The sequence below is a fragment of the Equus asinus genome, chromosome 22, assembly GCF_041296235.1.
Source record: "Equus asinus isolate D_3611 breed Donkey chromosome 22, EquAss-T2T_v2, whole genome shotgun sequence".
Lineage (NCBI taxonomy): Eukaryota > Metazoa > Chordata > Mammalia > Perissodactyla > Equidae > Equus > Equus asinus.
In genome coordinates this window covers 30,302,944-30,330,826 of record NC_091811.1, presented here as the reverse complement: position 1 = coordinate 30,330,826, position 27,883 = coordinate 30,302,944, and the positions used below count along the sequence as shown (strand labels likewise).

The following is a 27,883-nucleotide window of genomic DNA, read 5'->3' as shown; positions in this document are numbered from 1 at the left end:
TTAGATGCAATTGTCTGAAACCATAAAAATTTTTGATTTACTTAAAGAGAGATTTTCTTTAGGAAACCTTAAGGATATTTACATTCAGGTGTATTTGAGCTTCTGGGCAAAGCCGCCCATGTTGCTGTATTTTATCTGATTAATATCTAAAAATGGCTCAATGTGTGTACCATCAGAAACAGTCTTATTTCAATGCATATTAGCATTCAATCAATCAAATTCTGTAATTCTCATTATCACAAAATTTAAAAATTGGAATAACAGAACTTTATTTCAGGATCTAACATAAGAAAAAGGGCAATTAATGGAAAACCTCTGCTGACATGTTGAGAGAAGAGGGACGGTCAATAAAAAGTCGAGATTTTTAGAGGCCATCTGTAGGACCACCAGCCTGGTGCAATACGAAAGGCTCCAAATAGCAGCAGAGCGTTGTCTCGTCTGGGTGAGAGGATGGCCCGAAAGACCAGGAAGGGCTCAGCTCTGTTCACTGGGCCACTAGGAGTCAGACTCCACTCACAGCACTGACGGCAAATACATTCACTAACAAGAAACGGCAGAGGATGCTTAGAGAGAAGGGATGGGAAGAAACCTCAACCGATGTGGGGTACTTAGGTCAAGGGAAGAAACAGAGCTTGACCTGGGAAAGGGAGTTGAGGAGAAGCATCTTAGCAAATGGTGGTATTTCCTAAGATTTTCTAAAGTTCTGTGTCTCCGCAATTCCAATTTTTGATTCATTGAGGTGAATAATAAATCACACCAAACACTAGGTTTATTTCCAGAGACAGATAACTTCAGATTCACATTTATCTACTGTCTTCTAAACAATTTTTGTAATATTCCATTATTTCTCAGAACTCTCTCTAGCTTTACAGATGAGGGAGCTTTTAAGAAAGTTCTTTCCCATGTATCTTAGAAGCCTTCTGGCAGTATGGAATTTTGAGGGAAGACTAATTTTACTATTTTATTGGCTAACACGTCTTTATTAGACTGCTTTCAATGTGTACAAGGTAGACTGTGGTTAAATTTCAACAGCACCAGTCTGGAGTGAAGATGAAAATTTGGATTCACGAAATGCCGATTTCTAAAGCATTCCAATATGCGAAGTCATGATGAAAACATTTCATGGGAAAATAACTAAATTACATATTAACAAAAGTATATTTCTGTTAAAAATTAAAAGAAAAATGATCAAACATCTTTTAAAGGGTTATCCTAATGCAAAATCCCTCTTTAAATCTAACTAATTTAAAGCAGGACATCATTATTTTGTCTCAAACAGGCAAATATAAATATGTAAACGTGTCTTAAAACATTTTCCAGAGTAACCTTCCCATTGGGTAAAATATTCAAGTTTGAACATTTTGAAACAAGCTAAAACAAGTTTTAGCTTAATTTATATTAAAAAAAAATGCATTCACTGGGGAAGAAATTCTACGTTTAACAACATATCAAAAATTCTCATCAAATTAAAATTAAGCATGAATAGTGAATTTTATAAAAACTAAACAATGGGCGCGTCAGTCCTTGTTCATGAACTGCCACTCACACTTCTGAACGTTCACTGTAACCAACTACACTCATCGCCACCACTGAGATAATGCTAGAACGGCAGGTCGTATAGAACCGACTCTACATAGTTGACCAAAGACCAAACATGGGAGGAGGGGGAGGACAAGAAATAAGGACACACAACTAAAAATTATCTTCATTGCAAATTTCATGCCGTTAAACTCCCCTTTGGGGCTAAAGAGCACACTACTGCTCACCCTCCTTCCATCCTTCCAACAAGGCATTCACAGATTGGTGTCTATTTCTTTAATTAGGTCAACTCCAAGCTGGGATAAGCCTCGAGGAGTGTGAGTTTTCTTGGGATAAGAAGAAACCAATCTAGAGAATCCAGGCTCTCAATTGCAGATGACCCAGCACTTGGATCCCTCTTTACCTCCACAACTGTCCTTTCTACCTGTTTTTTATGGTATTCCTGAATTCACCTGGTTAGGGATTTCTTATTCTGCCACTTGTAAAAGTCATGCTCTTAACTCAAAATGACTGAAATCTCTAAGTAGTCTGAAAAACTGTACTACACTTAAAAACTTGTATTAGGTATTATAAGTAAGAAAATTCTACAAATCCCACCTGATGATCCAAATATATGGTGTTCCTTTGAAGATGATGTGAAAGAATTTCATTCTAGTAGGCATCAATCAAGAAACAAAGGGATAGAGAAAGAGGGTGCAGAATTCAGGAAAAGGTCAATTTCGAAGCAAGAAAAACAGGTACTTTACCACAACCTATAAAATCACAGCACAAAACTTTCACACACATGCTCCCCTGTAAATGGGACAGACGACATATTGAATTATTATAAAATTACACTCAATTTGAGAAATAAAGTAGACATGCATATAAGCTGAAATATTAAGCAGAACAATCCTTCAAATGTCTTTAGCAGACTCAGTGTTAGAAGCTTTACATGTTCATTCTTTTCTGCAATATAGTCCTGGATGTTTCCCATATAACCAGATGCTATTAAACCCTTTGAGAAATGTCCACCTGCGTTTATTCTTTTAATCAAGAACAAAAGAAACATCTTAAAATTAATCTTGGACATTTAAAAGGCAGGATCATTAAAACTATAATCAATTTTCAACTTACTACTTTATGGGAAATGATAGGACTTTTCAATATCTGCTTTACCAGATGTGGAAGTTACAGTATTCAGTGAAGGACAACATGAAAGTCTGTATGCATTTCCTTCCTCGCAACCAAAAGGGGGTGGGTGAGTGAGTGAGTGGAAGGCTAAGAAGAAATGCATCCTGCCTGTATTTTCCTTTAACAATGTAGAAAGAAGTTAATTCTCAAAGGGTCAATATGAGATCCTGGTGTAATGGCCGCAATGATAGGATGGACTCATGCTCAACACTAACGACACTGATCCAACTGATTAATGAATGACTCAAAATAAGTGACAATGGCAGACGACACAGACAAATCTCTTCATAGCTGACCTTTGGGCTGTGGGCCTCAAGTTTGAGCTGCATGAGCTGTGCTAACGTGTGCTCCCGGATACTACTCAGTTCAGCTTGCTGCCGTCTCAGCTTTATTAGCAGCAGCGTAAGCTCCTCTGGCTGAAGGAGTACAATTTAAGAATCCAAACAGTGGAAAACAGATTAATTGTTGTCTTAAGTGACAGATATTAAACCAAGATTTCTTGGCAAGTTTCCTCTTACGGTTGACATCAAACATAGTGCCTAGACACTATGATGATAGGTCCTACATAAATGCATAGATATCTAGAGAAATAGAAGGAACAGGGTTACTTTAAAAGATACAGCAAAACAACAGTATATCAAGGCATTTTCTCAGAACTCATGAGAGAATATTTAAATGTTAAGCATAAAAAAACACAGTGCCAAAAAACCATTATAAAGGTTTGCACATAAAAGCTATTAAAAGATTACTATTAAAAGATATTTTAATAAGATGTTTAAAAATGACACCTAAGACTTTTACAGCAATAGAACAATACCTGCACGTCCAACATTCTATTTTAGAGAACAGAAGGTAAATAAAAAGAATTAAAATTCATGTAAAACTTGGATGATATGTTCACATCTTTGAACTCGGTACCTGGAATCTATTAATTGCTTCCCGGTTATATTTTAAACGTCACTGTTAGCGCTTTCACAGGGTATATTACATGACCAGAAGATCAATTTTTTCAGAAAAATTTTTTTAAGAAAAAAAATGTATTTCATATACACAGCAAGTTTCCATGGTGCATAAACCCTCCTTCCACACTCTGAGGAAAGCAGAGAAGCTTCTGGTTCCTGAGTGGTTACAGTGATCCCCAAATTTATTTGAAAATAAATTTTCGAAGACAGAATTCCTTAACAGGCCAATCTGATATATTTTTCTTTGTTAGAAATGCAGTAAAGTATGGTCACTGGCAGTCTTACAGGCCATAAAATATTATATTTGGTGCTTCTCTGCACTTCGTTATGATTAAAAATTGCAGACGGGCCCGAGGGAGGCACTGCTCACGTGAGGGCGACAGCACGCCCTTAAAACTTCCCCGCCAGAAAGTGCTCCTGATGCGGCTTTATTTTCTCTACACCGCAGCATCACACGACTTCTCTTCTGTTCATTTGCTGTTGCTCATTATTTTGCATACTTTTTTTTTTAGGGACAGAAATAATTTTTAACTATTTGAAGTTACATTAAAAATTTTTGCCTTCAGGTGAGAGAAGTGTCAGAAGTAAACCACAGTCACTACTGGATTCTTTAGATAAAACAGAGCATCTATATAGATGAGACAACAGTCTTTTATGCTAAACAGTCAAAGAATGTGTGTGTGTGTCTGTGTGTCACTTAAAGAAAAGACTCCATAACAGGAAAATAGCTGCTTTTGCTTTGAGGCCAGCCACACACCCTGTGACCTCATGACTGTGGGATGGTCCATGTCTTATGATCATCGTGTCAAGCTCTGAGGTCTTGCCAGGGAGAAGGCAGTGTGGGGTAAGGGATTGAGATATTCTAAGAACCAGAGGGATATTTGACAGAAATACCAAAAGAAGAAATCTTGAAATTCTGCTTTATTATTTATGCAGTTAAAAAGATAAAGAGACTTTTAAAAGGATGAAAGATTCCAATAAGTTTGCTAGATATTTAAATTTTGAAGCAAAATAAAAAAGCGGCACATATGACCCCTAGAGAAGTAGGAGGTGGTAAATAAGTTTTATCCTAAGTATCCACTAGAGGGAGCAATGCAGAAGAGAAAATTTCATTACGTAATATGTAGCATTATCTTGTTATTAACGTCTTTTTGTCAGATCAACAGTATAATATTTAAAATTTGCAACATTTGAAAGTTTTTAGTTTTAGTCAAGCAATATATATATAACCCTTAATAAATAAACCACAAGTAGTTTTAAGCCAGGAAATCTTCCTTAGATATAAGCATGTAAAAGATGAAAGATAAAAAGAATGTTTGCAAAATGCATACAAGATGAATTTGTTTTGACTACTGCAGGAAGAGAATTTTATGTTACTCTATTTAGTTTTTATTTTTTTGAGGAAGATTAGCCCAAGCTAACATCTGCTGCTAATTGTCCTCTTTATGCTGAGGAAGGCTGGCCCTGAGCTAACATCTGTGCCCATCTTCCTCTACTTTATATGTGGGATGCCTGCCACAGCATGGCTTGACAAGCAGTGTGTAGGTCTGCACCCGGGATCTGAACCGGTGAACCCCAGGCCGCTGAAGCGGAACGTGCGAACTTAACTGCTGAGCCACCAGGCTGGCACCAGGAAGAGAATTTTAAATAATAAACAACTATATAGGTCCTCAAATCACATCTTCACAGAAATTGAGACTACCTCCTGATATTAAAGCATAGTTCTCGAAAAAAGAATGCCATTAAAATAGAATGAAGTGACGAAAAGCCCTCTTTTCTCTTTAATTTGAAGAATAACAGTGTCCTGGTAATATAACTCCTTCCCAATTTGAACATAACACTCATAATGAAATGAAAATGTTAAGTACTTGCTTGAACCTAGTGTTTTTATAGTCTCTCTTTCTCTGCATAAATATGTAAATCAGTTTCTTTCCTCGCTCTAAGTAGTTAATCTATACAAAAATCCACAGGAGAAACTTCTTAATAGGCCTGTAGTTTGACTACACATGGCTGCTTGCTGGATTTGTTCCTCTAATAAACTATTCCAACTTCTGTTTTAAGGATGAGGGAATTAACTACTAACAAAGTAAAGAAAACCACCCAGGTCATGCAATAAACCTTGAAAATATCATCTTATATTTAGGGAGTCAGACATTTAGGGAGAGGTATCCAGTAAGACACCGCAATGGCTACAGGATTCCAAATTCTTCTGATGAGCATCTCTTCCACAAAAGTAGTAATGGTTTTTCTTGGGAGGCACGTCTCTGAAAATTCAAACTTAGAAGCTATGTCAGACGCATGCGATCATGTGTAGCACGTAAATAAAACCTGATATGGTAAATAAAGATATCATACTCACCGTTTTGCCTTGGAGGCTCTGGGGACTAACAGACTGTGAAGTCAGGCCAGCTGGCATTGACCTCCTGTCAGGCACATAGACATGCTAAGAAATAAAGGCACAGTATAAACTCCGTGGTCAACGTCAGCGATGAGAAGTCTTGAATTTATATTATAAAATGCCACTTACAAAATGCTATTAGTGCTTACGAAAGAAGACAGAACTAAAATTTCTTGACTAAAATACAGATGCTCAAGAGCAGAGTAATTCTATATAATCCGGCTCAGTGGTTCTCAAACTTATTGGTCTCAGGACCCCTTTATATTCTTCTTCTTTTTTATTTTGGTGAGGAAGATTGGCCCTGAGCTCCTATCTGTTGCCAATCTTCCTCTTTTTGCTGGACAAAGACTGCTGCTAAGTTAACATCTGTGTAAATCTTTCTCTATTTTGTATGTGGGACGCTGTCACAACATGGCATAATGAGCAGTGTGCAGGTCTGTGCCCGGGATCTGAACCTGTGAACCCTGGGCCACCGAAGCAGAGGTGGCAAACTTAACCACTATGCCATTGGGCCGGCCCCAAGACCCCTTTACATTCTTAAAAAAAAAATTTAGTGACAACAGTGGCATTGTTTTACAGTTTTGCAAATCTCTTTAATGTCTGCCTAGATTTTCATATTTGCTTCTGTATTCAATATGTTGTGATAATCTCTTTAAGTGGAAATACATGAAGAAAATCTACCCTTGGAAAAGGGAAGAGAACTTAAATAACTTTTCTGGATAAGTTTAGCTATGCATCTTTGAGATTGCAATAAAGCTGGAAAAGTGGTATTTTCTTAAAGGTTAGTTGCAAAGCAGTATCTGAAACCCTATCAATGAACTTCTCATACTTTGTTACATTAACACCCATTGGTCTATTTGCACTTTGAATGAATCTTTTACCCATCCATGATCTAGTAATAGCAAACACTGCTCATGTGGAAAATACTGGTTTGGTGACTTATGCAGACTTCCAAATGTGGACACACACTAGTATACAAATAGCAGTAACTCACATTTGTTAATACCACCGCTGATTTTTAAGCACTAGAAAACAGTCAATCTCATGGTGGCAGGTACAAGATTTTCAAATTCTAATTTTTGTTTGAAAGCTCAGATGTTGTCATCAGCAACACTGTCAGTTGTTTCCCTTGAAGTGACAGGTTAACATTTCACTCTGAGAAGTGTCTGTCAAATACCAAGTATGAACAACTACAGTTAGCCTGTCATTCGTCCTTTCAAGTAAAAATGATGTTTCATGAAAAAAGGAGCTAGTCCAGCTTGCAACTCAAAGAATCACCCAAGTGTTTTCCTGTGAGACAATCTTTAGGACTTTGGTATGCAACAGAAATGCTTTAAACACATTTCTCACTTCATCACACAGACTATTAAAATGATATGTAATAAAAAGTGGAGATTGAATAAAATTATCTTTTACTGTTTCATCAAAGGGATTCTTAAGTGAAATTGCTACTTTATTTATTTTTATCTCAAGTATGTGTCAGTGAAGCATACAATGACCACTAGTACAGTCTGGAGCCACTCCCTTGCTTTATGCTAAGGTGCCAGTACTTTTACCCACCATTGCTTATCCCCTATTAGAAAATGGTAACACAGTGAATAATGCTTTATTGTTATTACAAAACATTTTGAGTTTACTTACAGACTCCCTGAGAGGGTCATGGAGACTCAGGGGTCTGTGGATCATACTTTGAGAACCACTGATCATATCAAGGAAGCTGACAGGATAGTTTGAAAGAAAAATCTGGCAACGCTGGAGCAGTTTTTTGAGCGGAGGAAGAGGAGGAGACGTTTAGCTGACTGGCAACTGGATAGACAGCACACCTTCACCTCATATTTGTTGTTGAAACAGATGATAAATCTTGGGCAAGAATATGAAAACTACTAACAACCATGAGAACGCTTTTCAGCCACACACTAAATTGTATTAGACCAGTTTTTTCTTGAATATTGTGATCATTTTTATCAAACACGATTTAGCCTTTGGATGTACCAAGTGACAAAATATCGAACTTTGTTACAGTGGAGTTCAAAGTGAGCCTTTTTTTGGTGAGGCAAACTAAAGCTTCCTCCAAAGGAAAATTCTTGATTGATTGATTAATTTCTAACTAACATTTATTTATGGAAAAATCAAGGAAATGCTTTATGCAGTGATGTCACTGAAGGATTCAGCCTGTCACAAGGATAAGAAAAGATGCATTTTAAAATGGTAAAAAGCAAGAAATACTTTAGCATTACAAAGAAAATGAGAGAAAAATTCCTTTTCACTTTAGGACAGACATTAGAGAACTGGCTGCATATAGGCTGATTGATCAAAACAACTGCTTTAGCATCATGAAAAGCTGATCGATACAAAGCACTCCGAATTCACTTCAAATAATCGACTAAGCAAGGCGTAAGCCAACTCACAATACAAATTAAAATATGATCTCAGTCTGTATCTTAATTTTTAAAACATATAAATACTAATAAGCATTGTTACTCTAATATTAAAGTGGGTATCTAAGCAGGTATTTCAATATGCCATATATTCAGCTGGTTAGAAGATGAGGCTGCACTTTGATCTTAGCAAAGAACAGGATGAGCCTGACACAAGAGTGCAGGTACGCTGGAAGAGGGCAGGTGGAGAATTGGCAAGTGTGTCAAGAGCCAATAAAAATGCATGCGGTCTTAACCTACATGCAAAGTTGATGAGATCTGCTATCAAGCAGAGAATGCATAATGCATCTGCTCCAAAGAACTCTTTCCGTGCTCCTGAGAGATGAAGCGTTGCAAGCTTAGGTTTTATACAGGAGATTTTGACATTGCAGAATACTCTTCCTTAATTCTTAAAACCAAAAAAGAAGGGCTGCCTTGCTTACCTCCTCCCTATTTGTCACTCACATTTAAAGAACAGAGTGCTAGAAATAAAACCCAGCATCCGCACAGCAGAAGTTCCCACGGGATTAGCAGATCTTTTACCTTAGGGTGATGGGCCCTGTGCCTGCGGTCTATCGTCACATCTCCTCTCTGAATGGGTGAAGACACTTCTGATCTGTAGGTTCGCTGAGGGGAGTATCCCTGATAAGCAGCAATTGACCCATGGGAAGGTGATGTGGGAATAGAGTGCATGGTCTGGTCAGAAATATTAACCATGGTTTTAGGACTGGTCAAAGTGCCATGACGAGGGAGGGTGCTCTGCTTATTATAAAACTGACGCTGCTGCCATTCGTAAAGCTGCCACATCGTGTCATCTCTCATTGATCTCCGCTTCTCTTCCACTCCAGGTCCTGCTATTTTGTCATGAGTGGAGGGGGTCACGCTGCAGATACTTTCAGGCCTGGTCTTGCTGTTTCTTGGGAGAGTTCTATAACCTTCAGGGTAGCGGGCCACGATCTGGGCTCTGTGGCTTGGCATATTTCTTGGTAGTGTTTGGTAAGAAATTATTCTAAAATAAAAGAATAATTGAAATGTAAAAATAAAGGAGAGAGTGGTTTTCTAGATTCTAGAGTACATTTTCTTTTCTTCTGGCATGTAAAATATACATTAGGACTTATTTTTCAAAAGATCAAAATATTATACAAGTTATAAATTTGATGGATTCAATACATTAAGTAAACAGCATCCATGTTACTTACATAAAGCCTATTAATTCCACACAATGTGCAGTTTGGTTTAAAGAAGGAAAAATGTTAAACTTCTTTCAGAAATAAGAATGTTCAAGATCTAACCTCAAACCTGTCTCCATATCTTATTTGTTTTTATATAAATAAACTCCTAGAATGTCATTTTCATACATTTCACCAGCACAGTTGCATAGGATTTCTGTGTATGCATGGGATATTGAAAGTATTTGGTTGTGCCTATGGAGCATGAAGACAGGAAATGAACTAGTGCAGGTGTATGTGACAACTCTGCTGCACCATCTCCCTCAGACAGCATGACTATGGGAAGAAGCACATCAGTAGATTTCTGGCTGGAATAAATAATTTCCCTTGATAACTTTCCTTAATTTGAAAAATAAAAATGACTTGAAGCTAAAGCTCAAAATTCAATTATTTACAGACAAAATACTTAAACATGACAACATTTCAGATATAAAACTGCAAATCTTAGGAATTTTACAATGTTTCTGACATAGAAATTAATATTTCATGAATGGTAATCAACATTTGTGGGGAGCTTTTTAAAGCAATGCAAAAAATTCCTTATGTATATTAAGCATTTAAAATAAAGTTCTTTTAAAATGCTAAATGTTTAGATATGAATATGTAATGACATATTACTAAGCATAGATTATTTCAGTTTCCTAAAATGAAAGAATAAAATTTCAGTTTATGATTTTTTAAAAAGACAGTGATAAAAATATCTTTTTTGAATTTATCAAAACTATCCTTGTGCTAACTTCGTGCTGGGTCACACATATTATATAAAAAGGATTTTAAAAAGTCAATTGAAAACTCTAAATAAAGTTAGCATTTGTCTTTCCCTATTACCTTCAGAGGTAAGTATAAGGTATAATTACAATTCAAATTCTAAATGCAAACATAACCTTTTAACAATAGCAACCACAATAAAATCTAGATTAAAAAGAACAATATTAAATCACAAGTATTCATCTTATGCACCATCTTCTTTGGCATAAATTTATATCCTAATATCATATCTAATTCAACGAACCAAACATGTGGGAAAGCTGGGACCCCATAAACCCAGGTTTCCTGATCTCTTCTTTCTATGTTTAGTTAGTACCTTTCTCCTGGTTAGTTATTGTATCTTCGCCATAGAGTATACTTGGGAATTGTGCATGCATAATTGCATAATATTTTGCTGCTTCCTAATGGGTGGTAAAATGTCAAAGATGTTGGTGATTACATGGGCCAGAAGACTCGATTTGTAAGTTACTTGACCATACTCTTAAGAATCTGGGCAGCCCGGGCTGATAATCTGGATGTCAGAGCTCTCTTTTGACCCAAAGACTGCTCTCAGTAACAATGCATAAATACTAATGTATTATAAAAAAAAGAGATTTCATTATGATCAGATGTAATAAATTGGGTGCATCCTGGGCTATGAGCCATGGTAACAACAAAAATCCCTGCACAATTTGTACCTACTAGGGCAGTAAAATTACGTTACCTTCATACAAGTGAGAGAGCCTCATGTTAGATACACCTTTTTGTGGCTTAAAACACCCACAGAGGGGATCCAGTTTTGAATAACAGAGCAATACAGTGGAAAAAAGCAGTTGATCAAAACGAGGAAGGCTAAGTTTTGATTCTTGCCTTCCTACTAAGTATGGAGACCTTAGATGAGTTACTTACATCTTTTGGGATTCACACAACGATAAAGTGTGTGTTTTGTGGGGTGGGTGAGAGAGCATGAGGGGAAAAGACCAAGACATCATATTCCTTTTAATATTTTGGTTAAGAAAGAGTTAGTGAGCCAGCTAGAACTAGAATGCAGGTCTCAATTCCTTTTCATTATGCCAATGATTCCCAAACTTTTGTACTTACTGAAAAAGTAAACTAATCCTTGTATTTTAAAAACTTCGCCAAAAGTATGGAAATTGTTTTTTAAAAACCTACTTTACTTTTTTTATCACAATGATTTAACTAAAAATAAAAAGATACCCTCCAAATTAGGAAGGGCATAATCTTAAAGTGCTAGGGTTCTTCATATGCTATCAAAATCTGGCCGAAACCTTCTGGGATTTGGTTTTCTCATCTAGAAGATGATTTGATCATAAAGTTATTTTAAAGTTCTAAAATCCCATGTCTTATTTTGTACTTGAAATATTTCCAATTCCTTCAACCATTCCCCCTAAGCTAAATTTCCTTCATCATGCTGGTTGTTTGTCAGCTTTTCAAGCCTGCTTAAAACAGCCCTGTTCAAAACTGAACAAAACCTCCCAACCCAAGAACCACTGCAGGAAGCCCAACCATCTGATGACCCCAGGACTGGAGTGAGGGAGAAAAGTACCCAATACTCTGATGAAATCAGTATAAAGAATTCAATTCTTTGCTGCTTTCTCCATGTATATTTCCTATTTTCTTCCCTGCCTAGTCTCCCTTCCTATCCTCACCTTCTCTGTTAACACGAAAGCAAGAAACTGGACCAAGTCTAGAGTTGGCCACCCCATGGCTATCTGCTCAGAAAGTGTGTCAGCAGGGGAAGTTGATTCCATCCAAGAAATTCTGCTCTAGCACTAAAGCAATTTACCCCAACATACCATGGTTTATTTGGTCATTCATAAATTCAAGAAATATTAGAGTGACCTTAATAAGCAAAAGGCTCTGGATTAGGCACTGAACTGTATCCCTGAAGCATACACGGACAATATAAATGATGATAACTTTATATATTGTTTGGAAATCAGTGAAAAGATCATTAATAATCATATAAAGAAGGGGACGTACATTGTCAATCTAAAACACACTAAAAACTGCCTATAAACAAATGTTTAAATTCCATTTCAGAAATCTAATTATACCAAATACCTCTATCAGAGCTCTGAAGCATTCATACCATGTGAGCTGGTTCCTGGTGTAGAGATGTATACTGAACTTGAACTGTCCACCTATCATATGATCATTAGCAGCTGCAGGCTATTTTCCTACTAAGCTTGGCTAATTAATGACTACAAAATTTAAAAGGCTCTTCTGCCACCTTTGGAACCACTTTTGGGGAACTTTAATAAAAAATTAGGTTATTATCAAGTAAGTTTATTTTTATCCCATATATTCTCCAGCATTTTGAGACCTGTTTTTCAAAAGCTATGGTTTCTTTCCATGGTTTTCGCCAAAGAAATTCAAATTAAGCAAAGTGTGACTTCCCTTTAAGTGAAAGCTTAAGAAATGAAGACTGTGAGCTCCTTCAGCAGGTTTAGGGCTCCGTTCACCAGCAGCTGCCTGTCACACACCATGAAAACCCTGTCCCTGTGATTATGCCATGCAGAATAATGGCCTAAGGCACCAGACATCTCAGCAGGGCCTGCCACCTCACAAAGGAACTGAAAGGCTCTGTCCGCAGGTGCAGGGAACTCCTATCTGACCAAATATTAAACTTCTTTTCTTTCCATCAGAACTTTAATAATAAAAGCAACCCTCTCATAAGTGTTGCAAAATCAATTATTCCACGAACTACCATTACGCTTCTTTCCACCAATAAAAATGATTTTATTACACAACATCACAACTATTTTTTAAGTATGAAATTTATATAATAATGTAGCTAATATAGCTCAGTGATCCAAATGGGACTGAAGCCATGAACCCGAAGGAACAATGTGGAGAAAATCTTAGCTCAAAATAACCGAAGATCAGCCTGCGGAAGCTGCAGGGCTGCATTCAAAAGAAAAGGTCAGTGACAGCCTTTATGTATGTTAAATATCCCCATCAAGGGACCTAAAAGTGCTTAGACACATATGTAAGTCCCAAAACTTAAAAAACGAACTTCCAGAGATTTGTTGAACCCCTTTGACTACACACTTTCGACCTTAAGAAAATATGATTTACTTCAGGAAAAGCGATTCCACTAAGAAGTGAGATTTAATTTGCTGGGTAGAGATTCAGGGAATCTTCTAGCTGGGATTTTTATTATCGTTTCCCTGAAAATGATTACCTTAATAAGTACTTCTAAACATCCTTTCATTTGTTTTTTTTCCAGAACTATCTCTGGCCTCTCTTCTGTCTAATCAAATCTCATTTTTGAAACAGCAAATGTTTCTCCCAACTCTCCCTTGGGAAAATTAGGAAAGTGAGGCGTGAGGGTGGGGAAGAAGAAAATGGAAGTGAACAACATATCACAGAATGTTTCTGCAGCCTGGCTGAGATAACAAAAGATAAAGCCAAGCGGGCCCAGGCCTCTGAGCTGCACTGCTAAGAGAAAAGAGACTGCCTGACAACCGCAGACGTCAGCCATGACCGCTGAGCAAACTGGAAGGACATTCCTGTACCTCAGAAGTTTCACTATTAAAATAGTTAATCTTCATTTAATCTTAATAGTAACGTCATTGTTTTCTACTACTGAGAGGTAAGTGTTACAATAACTCTTCGGTTAATTTTTAGGCACACTCGTACATGAAAGTACTTTCAAAGTTTTGCATCACCAAATTCCCACCTAATGAGAGAACAATTTCTCATCCACAGGCTCCTAGTTTCTTCCATTTCCTCTGGCCTTTAGTTTTGGTCTCCTTTGTAGGCCCCTTCATCCTTTTTTTCCTTAACTGTAAATGTTCTTTCAGCTTCTCCCTTCGAATCTTATTTCATCCAGCCACCTGCTGAATTAATTTATCTACTCTCATTCTTACCTTTAAGGACTTCTGCTATAACGATGATGCCCCAAACCTTATTCAAGTCCAGATCTCTCTTCAGAGATACAGACAACAGGCGCCTCAAATTTAACCCGTCCAATCACTCATTACCTTCTCTCTTCCCAAATCTTTTCTATGCAGTGAAAGGCACCAGACAACCCTTGATAACCACGCCAAAAAGCAGGGTGTCATTCTTGATTTCCCCCAGCCACTCAAACTAGACTTGAGTGAGACTACTTTGCAATCAAGCACATCCGACCACTCAACTAGTCTTGTCAGTTACATCTTGAATACATCCTCTTCCTCTCCTCGTTCCACTTACTCCATTTTTTTTGAACTTTCTCCAATTCATTCTCCAGATTCTGCAGCTGGAGTGATCTTTCTGAAACACCAATCTCTTCTGGCTTCTTTCTCTCCAGCCTTATTTCTCATCTATCATCACAGCAGTTAGTTATACCTAAGCCATAATGGATGTCTGTGGATTCCTTTCCCTGTTCCCTGTCAACTCTGGAATTTTGCATATCTAAACCAAGATAAGTATACTATCCTTTCTATCTCGACTTGTATTTCATCTCCTCCAGAAAGGTTTCCCAGAATCCTGAGATTGTGTTGGTTGTCCCTGAAACACATTCTTACAGCATCCTGTTCTTCCTTCACTGCATTTGTCACAATACACTGCATCTGCTTCTTTTACTCTCTCCTCTACTAACTAGGTAAGAATCTCTGTGAGAAATCTGGACTAAATCTTTTCACTATTTTACTTTCTGGTCCCATGTTTAGCACATAGTAGTTATACAATAAATACATGAAAGAACAAGTGTGTGTATGAATGAATAAATGCTTAGATGAATAAATATAATTCATGTGCATTACGAGTTTAAGAAAGCCAAGGAATGAGACTGAGAATGAGAGAGCATAAGCCTTTACTGTCTTCACATTACTCGTCTCAGGAGATCCTTGCATTGCACCAAGCTGCAGAAGCTACTAATGGAAGACAGTCAGAGCAGGGTAGTGGGGAGAGTGAAGACAAGTTTTCATTGGGTGTGGGGTGGGGGGGAGAAAGAGTGGGACTAGGTCTTGCTCCCTTCCTCATCCCAAACAAACGTGATCTCTACCCACAGCCTAAGCCTTCCCTTGTGCAAGGCCAGGGAGGATGACTCCTCGCCATTAACAAAGTTGGGTGACAGAACAATGGGGGACAGAGAGAAAATACATCTGATTACTATGAAGAAAAGATATAGCAATGAAGCTGTTAACATCTAAAACACAATTTAAACTAATACTTTTAATCAGTATCTCAGAAACCAATCTCCACCAACACAGCATGAAAGAAACCCGGGTTCATAACACATAACGACAAGACACTCACCCCCTGGCTTCTTCTTCGTGACCCCTCCCCTTCTGGATTTTAATCCACTGTTCCAACTGTTGCATTGAATTCGTTCTCTGTATGACTCGATCAACCTCTGTGTGTAAGGGCCCTGCATTTGGGTGGTTTCCACCTCTAAGATCTGCCAGGCTAACATTGACTGTTTTGCTCTCTGAACTATTCACATTGACTGGCCTGTAGTGTCCAGCCTGAACTGGGCATGTTGACCTGCTCTCATATTCAGATGGCAGAGAATTCAACTTTACGCTGTTAATTTTTGTTAAAGGTCTATCTTGACCATCCTTCTGAAATCCGTATTTTTCAGCTTCTAATGCCTTTTTTTCTTCAGTTTTGCTTATTTCCTTGTTTTTCTGGTTATTTTGGCCCTCTGGTTTAATTAGCACTCTATGGTTGGGAAAGTTATTGATTTCTTTAGTTGGTGCATTTTCAGATGTAATCTTGTCCACTCTGAAATCAGAGAAGAAAATCATAGTAAGTTAGGTGAAAACTTGGCACATGTTATTTCTGGGATTCAATCTAGGAAAAACATAAAATTACCTCTGACTCTATGAAAAAAACACAAAGGGTCACAGAGGACAAATCTGCACAAACTCCCAATGTTGTAGTACGAAAATTCAAGCACAACACCAGGATGTATAAATAGAAAGGGGAGAAAGAAAACACAAAATATACAGTGTATGAAGCCCTGGAGGATAAAGAATGATGAGTGTCCCCACCGCTAGAAATTTGGAAATAAAGCAAATAAGATTGCCCTTTGACAGCAAAACCACAAAATCCACAGTTGAAGGACCACAGAGCTAGTCATTTGAAATAAACAACATGGCATCCCGCCAGGAGGGCTAATTCATCATGAGACAAACATGAGGCTGGTTTGTGGAAATGGCTGCACCAGGAAATTATAGTCTTATGCTATCAAAGATCTGAACCATGTGACTAACTGTATCCAAGAGGACCTGAGTTTCAGTTAAGAGCTCTTGGAGCCAGACTGCATGCCTTGCAATTTCTTCAGCTTGTAGCCCTGCCTCTTACTAGCTGTCTTTGGGTAAGGTGCAGAAATTTACCACGCCTCAATCTCCTCAGTGGTAAATGGGGATAATTGCAGCACCACGGTGACACGATTGTTGTGAGGACCAGATAAATCTATGAGTGGCTGCCACAGATTTTATTACCATTATCATTCCAACTCATCAAGCAATTTTAGATTAGAATCTGGCATCCCGTGTCCATCTCCCCACCGGAGGCATGTGCTGCTTAACAGCATGTGTCTGGGCCACTGGACAGTTTTATTGCTCACCATTCCAGCTGCTATAGCTAAGTCTTTTTGATGAGCATCAGCTTTCTTGAGACCGATCACTTCCAGGCTCTGACAAGACCAAGCTGAGTGTCTGAACCTGCATGGAATTGTCAAGATCATGCCACGTCGGGAGGCCTCTCAGGAACTAGCCAACCTTCCACATTTCAATATATAACAATGCTACTACAGGATCCTAAGTGTGGTATTGCTGTCAGTTTCAGTGATGTGTGGAAAACACATAATCCATACATATACACTATATATAAATAGTTTGGAATAGGATCAGTGAGGAAAAAATGGAAAGAAATGTGACTATTTTCCTTGGAGCAAAGTTATGGAATTATCCATATGTTTAGGTTAGATACAACTTACGGCTTCTAGATTGGTAGCAATATTAGACACTGGGAAAGTTTATGAAGATACGCTATGGAGCTTCTTTCCCTTGAAAGGTAAAAGTCAGAGATGATTTACACTAAAGTGAATTTACCCTGGCTAAATTTGGGTGGGGGAGATTTTTAACATCGAATATCAAATACCTGAAAAGATTTTTAAAACTTAGTTACCTCTAGTCTTTCTAAAGCTATTATTTTAAATTAGACTGTATTGGCTTTTTTCTTTTTCCAAAGATTTACCATTTAAAAAATGTAATTCAAAAAAGACACATATGCTGACTTTCCTCTAAATGGAACAAAACTGATTCAGAACTGTATACTAAGATAACATAAATAATGTAAAACTTGTGATCTAATTTTTAAAAGTGACATTTAAGTTATTACAGAAGATACATAGAAATATAGAAAATGAAAATAATGAGCCTGGAGATAGAAATTATTCAGAGAATGTCTATTATGCTTAGATTCTTTCATGCCATAACTGATCTGCACACTAGGGGACTATGACATTGTACTTCACAGGTCAGATACTTTATGAATTTAGAAGAAATGAACTATCTAGTTAAAAATTGGATATCTCTTATCTCTTAGGTGGTATCTCTTATGTGTTAGGCGATACACCTTGATAACTATTCCTAAGTATTCTGGCCATATAGGAAAGAGAGCCCAAGCAGACAAAATCTCCCTATCCATATGAAATAAAATATTACAATAATTAGGTACAGTCAATTTGAATTGGTTAAGACAAATGGGGCAGGATAAAAATGCTAACAGCTAGAAGTAGAATAAAAGATGTAATTTCTACAGGATAATGGTGATGGACACGAGGCTGGGCACACAGATGGTGCTCAATCGTTCCTGGCTAGCCACCCAGATTATATCAATACAACAGGCTAAAAATTGTTCCCAGTACATAATCAACTAATAGGTTGTCAGAAGTCAAACCAAAATATCGACTGTCATCTTTTTCACCCTAAATTATGGGTTTTTAGAGTGGAAAATACAAGAAAAGAAAATGGACATAAATTGAAATTCTGAGATAAGTACAACATACCATATTGACATTATCTGGAAATAAAATTTTAATTATTGATTTCTGTATTCTAATAATTGCCTGAAAAATTTACTCTGAGGTTAAAATTATCTTAGGATTTTCAATTAATTCTTTTCACTTACACATTCTCTTTGGCTATCAGTGCTAATCACCTCGGCTTTACTTCCATTTGGGTCATTTTTACACATGGAATTCCAAAGTGGATTTTCCTTTTATTAGCTCTCAACCTAGAACATGCATATGGTTGAGGTGCGTTTTCTTAAAAATAGGTATCCTAGAGTTCAATCCTGGGCCTTCTTCACTTTTTTCGCTGTCTTTTCCCCTAGCTCTAATTACTAGTGATTGGTTTAGTTGATTTGGATTTGATATTTTAAAAAATAAACACAAACATATACCATCAACTTAAGTCTTTTAACCAACAAGTCAAGATTTTATTAATATGTACACTGGAAAAAACAAAAAAGACTAAAGATATACACTGTAACAATCTCCTAACTTCCTGAGAAGAGAGAAAAAAGACGAAACTTACAAGTTAGCATCTTTTTAATATAAGGCAGCTGCTCAACTGTTGCTAAACTGGAAAAAATTTAATTGTATCATGGATCTTTCTTCAAATTACAGAAATATAAATTTTTTGTTAAAGATTTTAATTTTCCTTTTTCTCCCAAAGCCCCCCAGGTACATAGTTGTGTATTTGTAGTTGTGGGTCCTTCTAGTTGTGGCATGTGGGATGCCGCCTCAGCATGCCCTGATGAGCGGTGCCATGTACGCGCCCAGGATTCGAACTGGCGAAACCCTGGGCTGCTGAGGCAGAGCTCACAAACTTAACTACTTGGCCACGGGGCTGGCTCCTATAAAAATTTTTTTAAAGCACATTATTCAGCTGCTATTTATGGAGTTTCGAAAGAGATTTCCTCTCACTAGTTCTTAACATAGTTTAATATTAAAATGATTCATATGTTCAAGCAGGAAAAGAAAATCACACTTTGATCAACTTTAGCAGTACACATTTATATTATCAAGGAATCTGAGTACTGAAGTCTCAAAAAAAGGTAGGTAGAATTCATCAAGAAGTAGATATATTTAGAAATAATCTAAACACTTGATGAACTATATTCTGGAGCCATTCATCATAAAAAAAAAAATCAGAATTAACCAGGAAATGCTGAAGAAGTAAAACTCATCAAAAATTTTTATTTTAATTTATTAAACTTCAAACATACAACATAATATAAAAGCACAGTGAAATTAACTTCGTGAGTATAAATTCTCTTCTAAGATTTAGGACCTTAGAAAACAGTGTCATGTGTAGTTGTAAGATAACAATTAAAAATGTACTTACCGGAAATTAAAGGTAATTCTGTAAGAAGAAAGAACATTCAGTTTGAATGTTAGGATTCTGGATTCCCCTCAGTACACTGATAGGTGAAAATGAATAAAGAGGGAAGGTGGAATAAAAATGCAGGTGGTATCTGAAACTAACTAAAGGTGTATTAGTTTAATACACAACATGAACTAATCCTTGCTTTCTGAGGAAGAAATGATTTCATATCATGACTATTAAAATGACATGTACTATGACAGTGACATACTTGCAAAGCATGGACTAAAATGTAAGTGGAAATCACCATTATTTTCCCTACAAGCCTTTACCTTTTCACAGGTTCTGTCTGGACCAGGGCAGCATCTAACATGGCTTTCATCCATAACTCCATTTCCTTTCCTGTATCAGTGCAGAAATAATAGGTCCGCATGTTTGGATGGGCTGCCTGATTAAAAATGACACGATGGTTTTAAATAGAAATATGGGATCTGTAAAAGAAAAAGAAAGCAAGCTAAGTGGTCCCCTATATACACCACTACTATCAAATCTCAGAGAAAGTAGACTTGTCATATACAGATATAGAAATGAATGACTTAAGAAAAATATAATTCAATCTTGGAAAATATTAATTATTAAATATTTAATATTAAATATTAAATTTTTCTCCTAACTTTACCCTTTTGCTTTTAGTTGAAATATACTTGTATCTTAATATAACATTTATGTCTTGAAAAGGATATAATTATTAAGTTTTTTCTAACTTTACCATTTTTATTTTAAAATTAAAGAACAAAAAGTGTAGGGGAAGGTAAGGAGATAAGAAATGAAGCACCTAGTTGTGCCTGTTCCATGTACACAGCCCTAGTAATTTCCATTTACTGCAATTCACATCTTTTTACTCAAGAATGTTCCAGAGCAACCAGCAACAAAATTCAATGAAGCATTTCCCCCAAGGGTTAGCAATTCCTTCAGTCCTCAAAAGGTGCTGCTGTTAAAGCATTTTGTCTAATCCTTCTAGATACCTACACACAAACATAAAAGATTTATAAGTGATCCAAAATGGCATTTCCCTTTAGCTTCTCTTCTCGAGTTTTAGAGATAAAATGTAAATATTTCGGGTCCGTGAAAGAAGGCCTTTATGGTGGTTCAATCTGCCGCTACTCCAGAGAAACAGAAGAAAACAAAACAAAGAAGGTGCTGATGAGGGATTGCTACCCAAGTGCGCAGCTTAACTCGGGGGCTGACGGCGCACAGGGCGACAGCAGCAGTAGCTGTTTGAAAGGAGGAAAAAAAAAAGCCGAGATGGGGACTTCTGTGGGGGACACATTCTTAACTTCCATTTAAAAATGCCTCTGACAGTTTCCTATTAGACACTGAAAGACTAGGGAAGACTAAAAAAGGCTATTTCAGCACAGAATGAGGTAAAGAGTACTAAGTGTGTTGCTAGCCTGGTAAATATAAAAAGATGAGAGGAATAAATCTGGAGATACGCACTTTACTCCAAGATCTTGACTATCTGCTTTACCTAGAGTGTCAAATCAGCTTCATCAAAATCTTTTTCAGAAAGAATTAGGGTATAAACAAATTCAATAACCACAGTGATCAAAATAACTACATACAACAAATCTCACTTGACCATGTAAGAGAGAGAAACCTATCTACAGAAACAGCGCAAAGGAAACAGCTTAAATGCTACACGCTGTTAAAATGATGAAAACCACCACAAAATATCACTGGACTGTTGGATGGGATTCTGGAGAAATGAATAAAGACCACTGTCCATATCTGTGATCAACAGAAGGAACGGCGGGGGCTGGTGCTAAGAAGATTCAGTAGTAGCCAGGACTCAGACACTAATGGACCACCCCACGCGTGCCATCTGTCACATGGAAGTATGTACCAGGTGATGGCAAACTTCTCTATCTAGTTTTAAGTTCCACAATCGTCCAGAAGTTCCTACTTACCACTGTGATAAAGAAGTAGCATCAATGTCAACAGACTTGGCAGGAAAAGCAGCTCAGCAATTCAGAGGAAACAGAGAATTTGAAACAAATTACTATTCTTGTTACAGATAAAATTTAGCCAAATAATTACAGAGAAAATAGATTTAACATGCATGGCCACTTTTTTTTTTGCTATTTTAATATTCTAGTGGTTTTTTTTTTAAGAGTCTAAGAACCCTGCAAAATATCCTATGAATAGAACGAAGCCAATAAACATTTGCCAAACTGATGAGCAAGCAAAAACATTTAACTCCACGGCCAACAGCAGTGCTAGCATCACACAGTTTTACACGCGTACTTTATCAAGTTATTATTTTAGGTCATCAGTATTAAACTTTATTAGAGCATCTTAAATATTTAATTCTGTTTCTCTGGTTCACACTGCTAATAAAATTTATTGAAATATGAAGCTAGTCCCCTCTCATCCACAGGTCTTCGCTCAGACAGTACTTTCTCATTGAGGCCATCCACCACCCCCTCCCACTATCAGCTCCCTGCTCTTTTTTCTCCATAGCTGATAATGTAATACATTAATTAGCAAAAGTTGTAAATCAGCTGTAATCCTGAGTATTCTTTAAAAAGTTGGATGGGAACAAAAAGCAGAATCAATTTTATGATGGTATAAACATTTTCACTGTCAAATAACAGCATATGTCACCCGTACTTCCTTCCTCTCTTTTAAAATGAAAAGTTTACATTAAAACCCTTTAGAGTTCTTAACTTAAAACTGATTTAAAAATTAGGTGACCCCTGAAATTTATTTCAGCTATAATCATAAAGCAAAGAATGCAGCATGGTTTTTGAAAACAAAAAATAACCAATTTAGCATTAAAGTGGTCTCTTACTTGAGGGCGCTCCACAAACCAGCGTATCACAGAGGTGGGGGTATTGTTAGTAGGGGGAAGGGGGCCCAGGTCTGCCAGGATTTATTAACAGATTTAACGCCTCAACTTCAATATTCTCTCAAAAGTACCTGATTTTCACGACATACTTAGACCCAAGAAGATCTTTGCAAATATTCTATAAGATCATAAATGTACCAATATTATGTTAAAAAACATAGTTGTTGTATCTTATAGTACTCTCCCCCCTAAATTTATTATGAGAAAATTGAAACACACAGGAACCTTAAAGAAGAGTATAATGATCACCAGGACACAGCTGTATTTACCAACTATTAGCATCTTCACGTATTTGCTTTCTGTAGGACCATTTGAAAGAATAAACATAAAGACACTTGGCCCCTAAATATTCAAGCACATGCTTCCTAACTAAAGAGATAGTCTCTTACTTAACCATAAGACTTAATTAATATATTTTAAATATAAAAATGACTGTAACGGAAATATCTTCTTATAATAATCTATGGGTCAATATCCATCTTTTAATCAATGCAAGATGCAAATACAGAATAAAACAGTATGACTATTTCCTTACCTTAAAAGCATATTTGCGATTAATGTGATCCTCAGAGGTAAGCATAGCTATCTGAAAACTAGGTAACAGTATGCTTCCCAGGATACCCTCTTCTTTCTCATCTAAGAGATAATTGAACATCTGATTAGAATTTTAAATGTTCTCCTGAAGCAGAATACATTTTCTCAAAATTTATTTTTACCAAATCAAAAGGTTCTTATATACAAATGAACTGTATTCATCTACTATTTAGGTATAAGGGAAAATATTAAATAGCAGAAGTATATACACCTCTTTACTTTTAATAAGCTTCTTTATCCCAAGCGAATCAGAAATCGGTCCCACATGTCAGAAAAATGTCAGTTAGAGATAAAAACAGCATACATTTGTTTGACATACATATTGCATTCTACAAAGCCCTTTGATATGTAATTCACTGAACATGTATTAATATATAAGTAACGACAGAGAAGCTTTATAAGATTAATCCACCCACACTTCTGGTAGGATTTAAACCTCCAAGCATTTTATGCCCAGACAAATGCATGGCTCACTTGCTCACATCCTTCAGTTTTGGCTCACACAGCTCATCATGAGCTCATGAGGTCTTCCTTGACTACTGTATTTTAAAGTGCTTCCCTTCCTAACCCATCCCAGAGTCCAGCTCTCCTCTCTCTCTGGAACTTTACCACCACCTACACTCAATACCTCTGACGCACTATTTGTCTTACTTATTTACTGATCATCTTTCTCTCCCCACTAGAATGTAAACTCCATGAAGACATTTAGAACAATAGTAGAATATGCTCAAAAAAACTGAATAAATACGTATTTCAAACTATGCTATAAAAATTATATGCCTTTTAAAACATAACTTTAAAGGCTTGCCTTTACCAGTCACTCTGATACACAATAAAGTTATGGGAATAAATTACACGCCTATAAGGCAAGCACATAAAATATACCTAGGAAAGTGACAAAATATTAATCATGGCATAGTATAGATTCACATTATTAACTTGCTGCTTGGGGGCAGAGATGTTTATGAAACTTAAAATATAGAGTTCATTGCTAGAGACCCATAAGACAAATTAATTAAGCTGTGCTGATGAACTCACCAATGAGAAAAACCATAAATGAGAAATAATTCTTTTTATTATGCTTGCCATGGGAGATTTTATTTATTTTCCCCTGATTTCTAGAATATACGGTGAAACTTTCAAAAGAAAAAGTGTTGCATTAAGTAGAGGTTATTTATACAGCTTTCTCATAACAATGGAAAAAAAATTTTACTTTTACTATTCTGTGCTCACTCAGGTATAGTTCACTAATACAAGAAAGAATGAATAGAGGTGCAGATTTAGTCAAAAAGGTAAAAAACCAAGGTAGAAAGCAGCCTCTAATTAGCGAATATGACAATTTAAAAGAACGAATCACATTTTAATTTTAAATCCAACTTTTTCTTTATATAAAGCATACACTCAGAACAGCTCATGAAGTCTTTATTAAAAATCATTTTTATCAAATAATACATTCTCTTATGTCACATAATTGGAAAAAGTGGCAAGTTGTTTCAGAGTATGCAGAGGCAGAACGGCATAGGGTGACTTCACTGGATTATCATGGATTGTTTCCCAGCCGGACACTAAGTAACTATGAGATCTTGGGCAAGTTATTATTGATGCTGGGTATCTCAGTTTCATCAACGATAAAACTGAGGAAAATAGGACTTACCCCAAAAGACTGTTGTGAGGTTTACATATGTTAATAGATAAAAAGAACTCAATAATGCACACAGCCCACAGTAAGTGCTCAATAAACACTGCCATTATTATATAAGATTAAAAGGACTGCATATAAAATCTTCATCTTCTGTCAGATGACCATTCAAAGAGTTCTTCACTAGATTCCTCAAATCTTCCTAATCATGGCATTCTTCTGTTTATGTCTCTCTCAAGCCCGACCGAAGTAAACTGTCTTACTTTCTATCAGCCAGAGGGCTTCATACACTGCCAAGCAAAAGGCAGGTACTGAGTAATGTTTGTAGAAAGACATGAAAGGTCAGCCGGGCCTTTTCTAGACTGCACGACAGCCAAACTTCCCCCTCTTCAGCGAATGTGTGAGTTCTGTAAGGAGAGGGGTTTATATCGTTCATTTGTGCATCCTACTCCCTAACAAGGTGGTGCATCAAAAGAGCTCACTGCTCCCTACCATATCACTCTAAGCCATCATCGTTTCTATACAATAACTCCTAACTAGTCTCTGCTTCCTTCCTTTCGCTTTATAATCCATTCTCCAATAGCAGCTTGAGTGAGCTTTTCAAAACATAATCCAAAGCATAGCACTCTTATGCTTAAAAACATCCAATTGTTTCCTTATGGCATTTATAGTAGAATCCAGACTCCAACAGATTTTTACATGGGTGTGATCGCCATTTCTCCCCCGTCCTTCCAGCCTCCAGCTTGGTACACTGGTTTCTTCCTGCTCCTTCAACATTCCAGATACTTCCTCACTTTAGAGCCTTTGTACTATTGCTCCCTCTGCCTGGACCACTCTGCTCACTCTAGCTCCTCCTTGTCATTTAGATCTTGTTCAGAGTGCAGATCCAAAGAGACTTTTCCCCATCTTTCACATTATGTCCATCTTTCATATTATGACCTTAGTTTCCTAAAAGCATGTATCATGGTCTTGTTTATTTGCTGTCTCCCTGACCTCTCTAGAATGTAAGCTTCATGGGAGCTTCCTCTCATGGCTGTTTCGACACACCTGGAATGAAGCAGGTCCTGCTCAACTGTTGAATGGATTAAGTCCCAGGGTAATTTTTGTCAACAGACTGACTATAGAATAGAGCAATCTAAGCGCTCTATCACAGCTGGGTCACGAATACGCCTGCTTTATTGCAAAGAACAGTGGGAATGGGGGCTCGCATCTGGTATCGGCTTCTAACCTACTGTAAAAAACAGCAAATCACTTTCTCTCTGTCTTATTCTCCATATCTGTAAAACACAGACTGATTTGTCTAAAATTCTGACAGCAGACTCTGTATGTCGGTCTACTAGATGCTTTGAGAGATACAGAGGAAACAAATGGGACTGTTGTGCTCAGCGTCGAAGAGGAGATCTGGGTGGGGGCAAAAACTTGTGGTTAAGAGAAGTGCCTGGGTGCAAATCCTAGTCCCGACACTTGCTAGTTGTGAGATCTCAGGCAAGCAATTTGACCTCACTGTCCCTTAGTTTCCTCTTGTGTGAATGGGCATAATAAGATTTCCCCCCTTAACAGGTGGCCATAAAGAAGAGATAAAATAGATCACCAATGTTATGTGCTTGGCATATAGTAAATGCTCAAAAAAAAAGCACGCTATTATGATCATCTCACTAAAATCTGATAGTTTTAATTTAAAATAAGACATTTTCTGTTGATAAAATAGTAAAGTATACATCATATACTTTTTTCCAGCCATCTGAAGGGCAGAAGTGAGCTAAATGACATTTCTTTCCTTTCTGTACTTTCTTCTTTTTTTAGATTCCTCCTGTTTGGAGAACCATACTAAAATTAATAAATATATCGAATGTAAAATGAGCATGGTTAATAATACGGAATCTCATACTCAACATGGCTTCTGAACTCACCTTTACCCTTTTCAAATTACGTTAAAAATTCTTCTATTTTAATAAAAATGATGAGCAGCACCTTTCCATAAGCAATAATAATAGCAAATTATAAGGAATTCAATGCTCTTTTTGCTAAAAATTAAAATTAAGAAATTTTTGTATGAGAAATAGTAACAAATATTTTCTTATTTCATTTAAAGCTCTAAATAGTCCATAAATATACTGTGAAAGAGAGGAAAGTGCAAATTATAAACTTAGGAATAATGCCTGAGTTATAACTCGCGACTTTCTGAAAGAGTGGGAAAACCTTTAAGGAAAATTGTAGAGTAAGCTTGGCACTTAACTAAAGATAATACCACAATTACAGCCTGACCAACAACTCTATGACAAAATGAAATTTTATAGGTTTGGTTAATTCTGACTCAGCAGTACTTCTCAACCACAGTTTGCAGTGGGGAGGAAAAAAGATGAATCCAATTCTAGTAATTTCAAATTTTGAAGATTAATATGCATTATCTTGCTTTGATAGATGACCACAAAATTCTGCCACACTTTTTTGTGTAATCACAAAGTAAATTTTAAAACTGCTAACCAGTTCTAAAATCCTGTTACAAATTATCAATTATGTGTTGACAATCTATCTAATTCTTTAGTGACTGTTTCCAACCAGACTTTAAAGTAGGGAAGAGAAGTAACTGTCTAGATTCACTATTTTAAACTTTTTTTTTTCTTCTCCCCAAAGCCCCCCAGTACATGGTTGTATACTCTAACTGTGAGTGCCTCTGGTTGTGCTGTGTGGGACGCCGTCTCAGCATGGCCTGGTGAGCGGTGCCACGTCTGTGCTCAGGATCCGAACTGACAAAACCCCGGGCCACTGAAGCAGAGTGCACAGACTCAACCACTTGGCCACGGGGCCGGCCCCCAGATTCACTATTTTATATGACAGGTGAAGTAGATTTCTATGGAGAGCACAGCCTATGTACACCTTTCATCGTTAGGTACCAACTTTATAGTATTTAACAGATCCTTGCATAA

General features: G+C 36.9%; 1 protein-coding gene across 29 annotated transcripts in view; it reads right to left on the bottom strand.

Moving 5' to 3' along the window:
• Nucleotides 1-27,883, bottom strand: part of PLEKHA5 (pleckstrin homology domain containing A5) — a 230,397-nt gene that overhangs the window by 58,497 nt on the left and 144,017 nt on the right. For 21 of the 29 annotated variants that reach the window (XR_011497063.1, XR_011497066.1, XR_011497064.1 and 18 more), the window contains 7 exons: nucleotides 23,259-23,359; nucleotides 20,148-20,263; nucleotides 15,734-16,201; nucleotides 9,033-9,498; nucleotides 6,034-6,117; nucleotides 3,009-3,128; nucleotides 2,137-2,190 (listed from right to left, as the gene is read on the bottom strand). Coding sequence is in view for 23 of the 29 variants with exons in the window: in XM_044775196.2 (XP_044631131.1) it covers nucleotides 2,137-2,190; nucleotides 3,009-3,128; nucleotides 6,034-6,117; nucleotides 9,033-9,498; nucleotides 15,734-16,201; nucleotides 20,148-20,263; nucleotides 23,259-23,359 (1,409 nt within the window). In the remaining 6 variants the exon portion in view is untranslated. Of the gene's footprint in view, nucleotides 1-2,136; nucleotides 2,191-3,008; nucleotides 3,129-6,033; nucleotides 6,118-9,032; nucleotides 9,499-15,733; nucleotides 16,202-19,817; nucleotides 19,855-20,147; nucleotides 20,264-23,258; nucleotides 23,360-27,883 lie in introns of those variants that run through there. The other 8 variants (XR_011497067.1, XM_070494809.1, XM_070494814.1 and 5 more) reach the window with 2 other exon arrangements.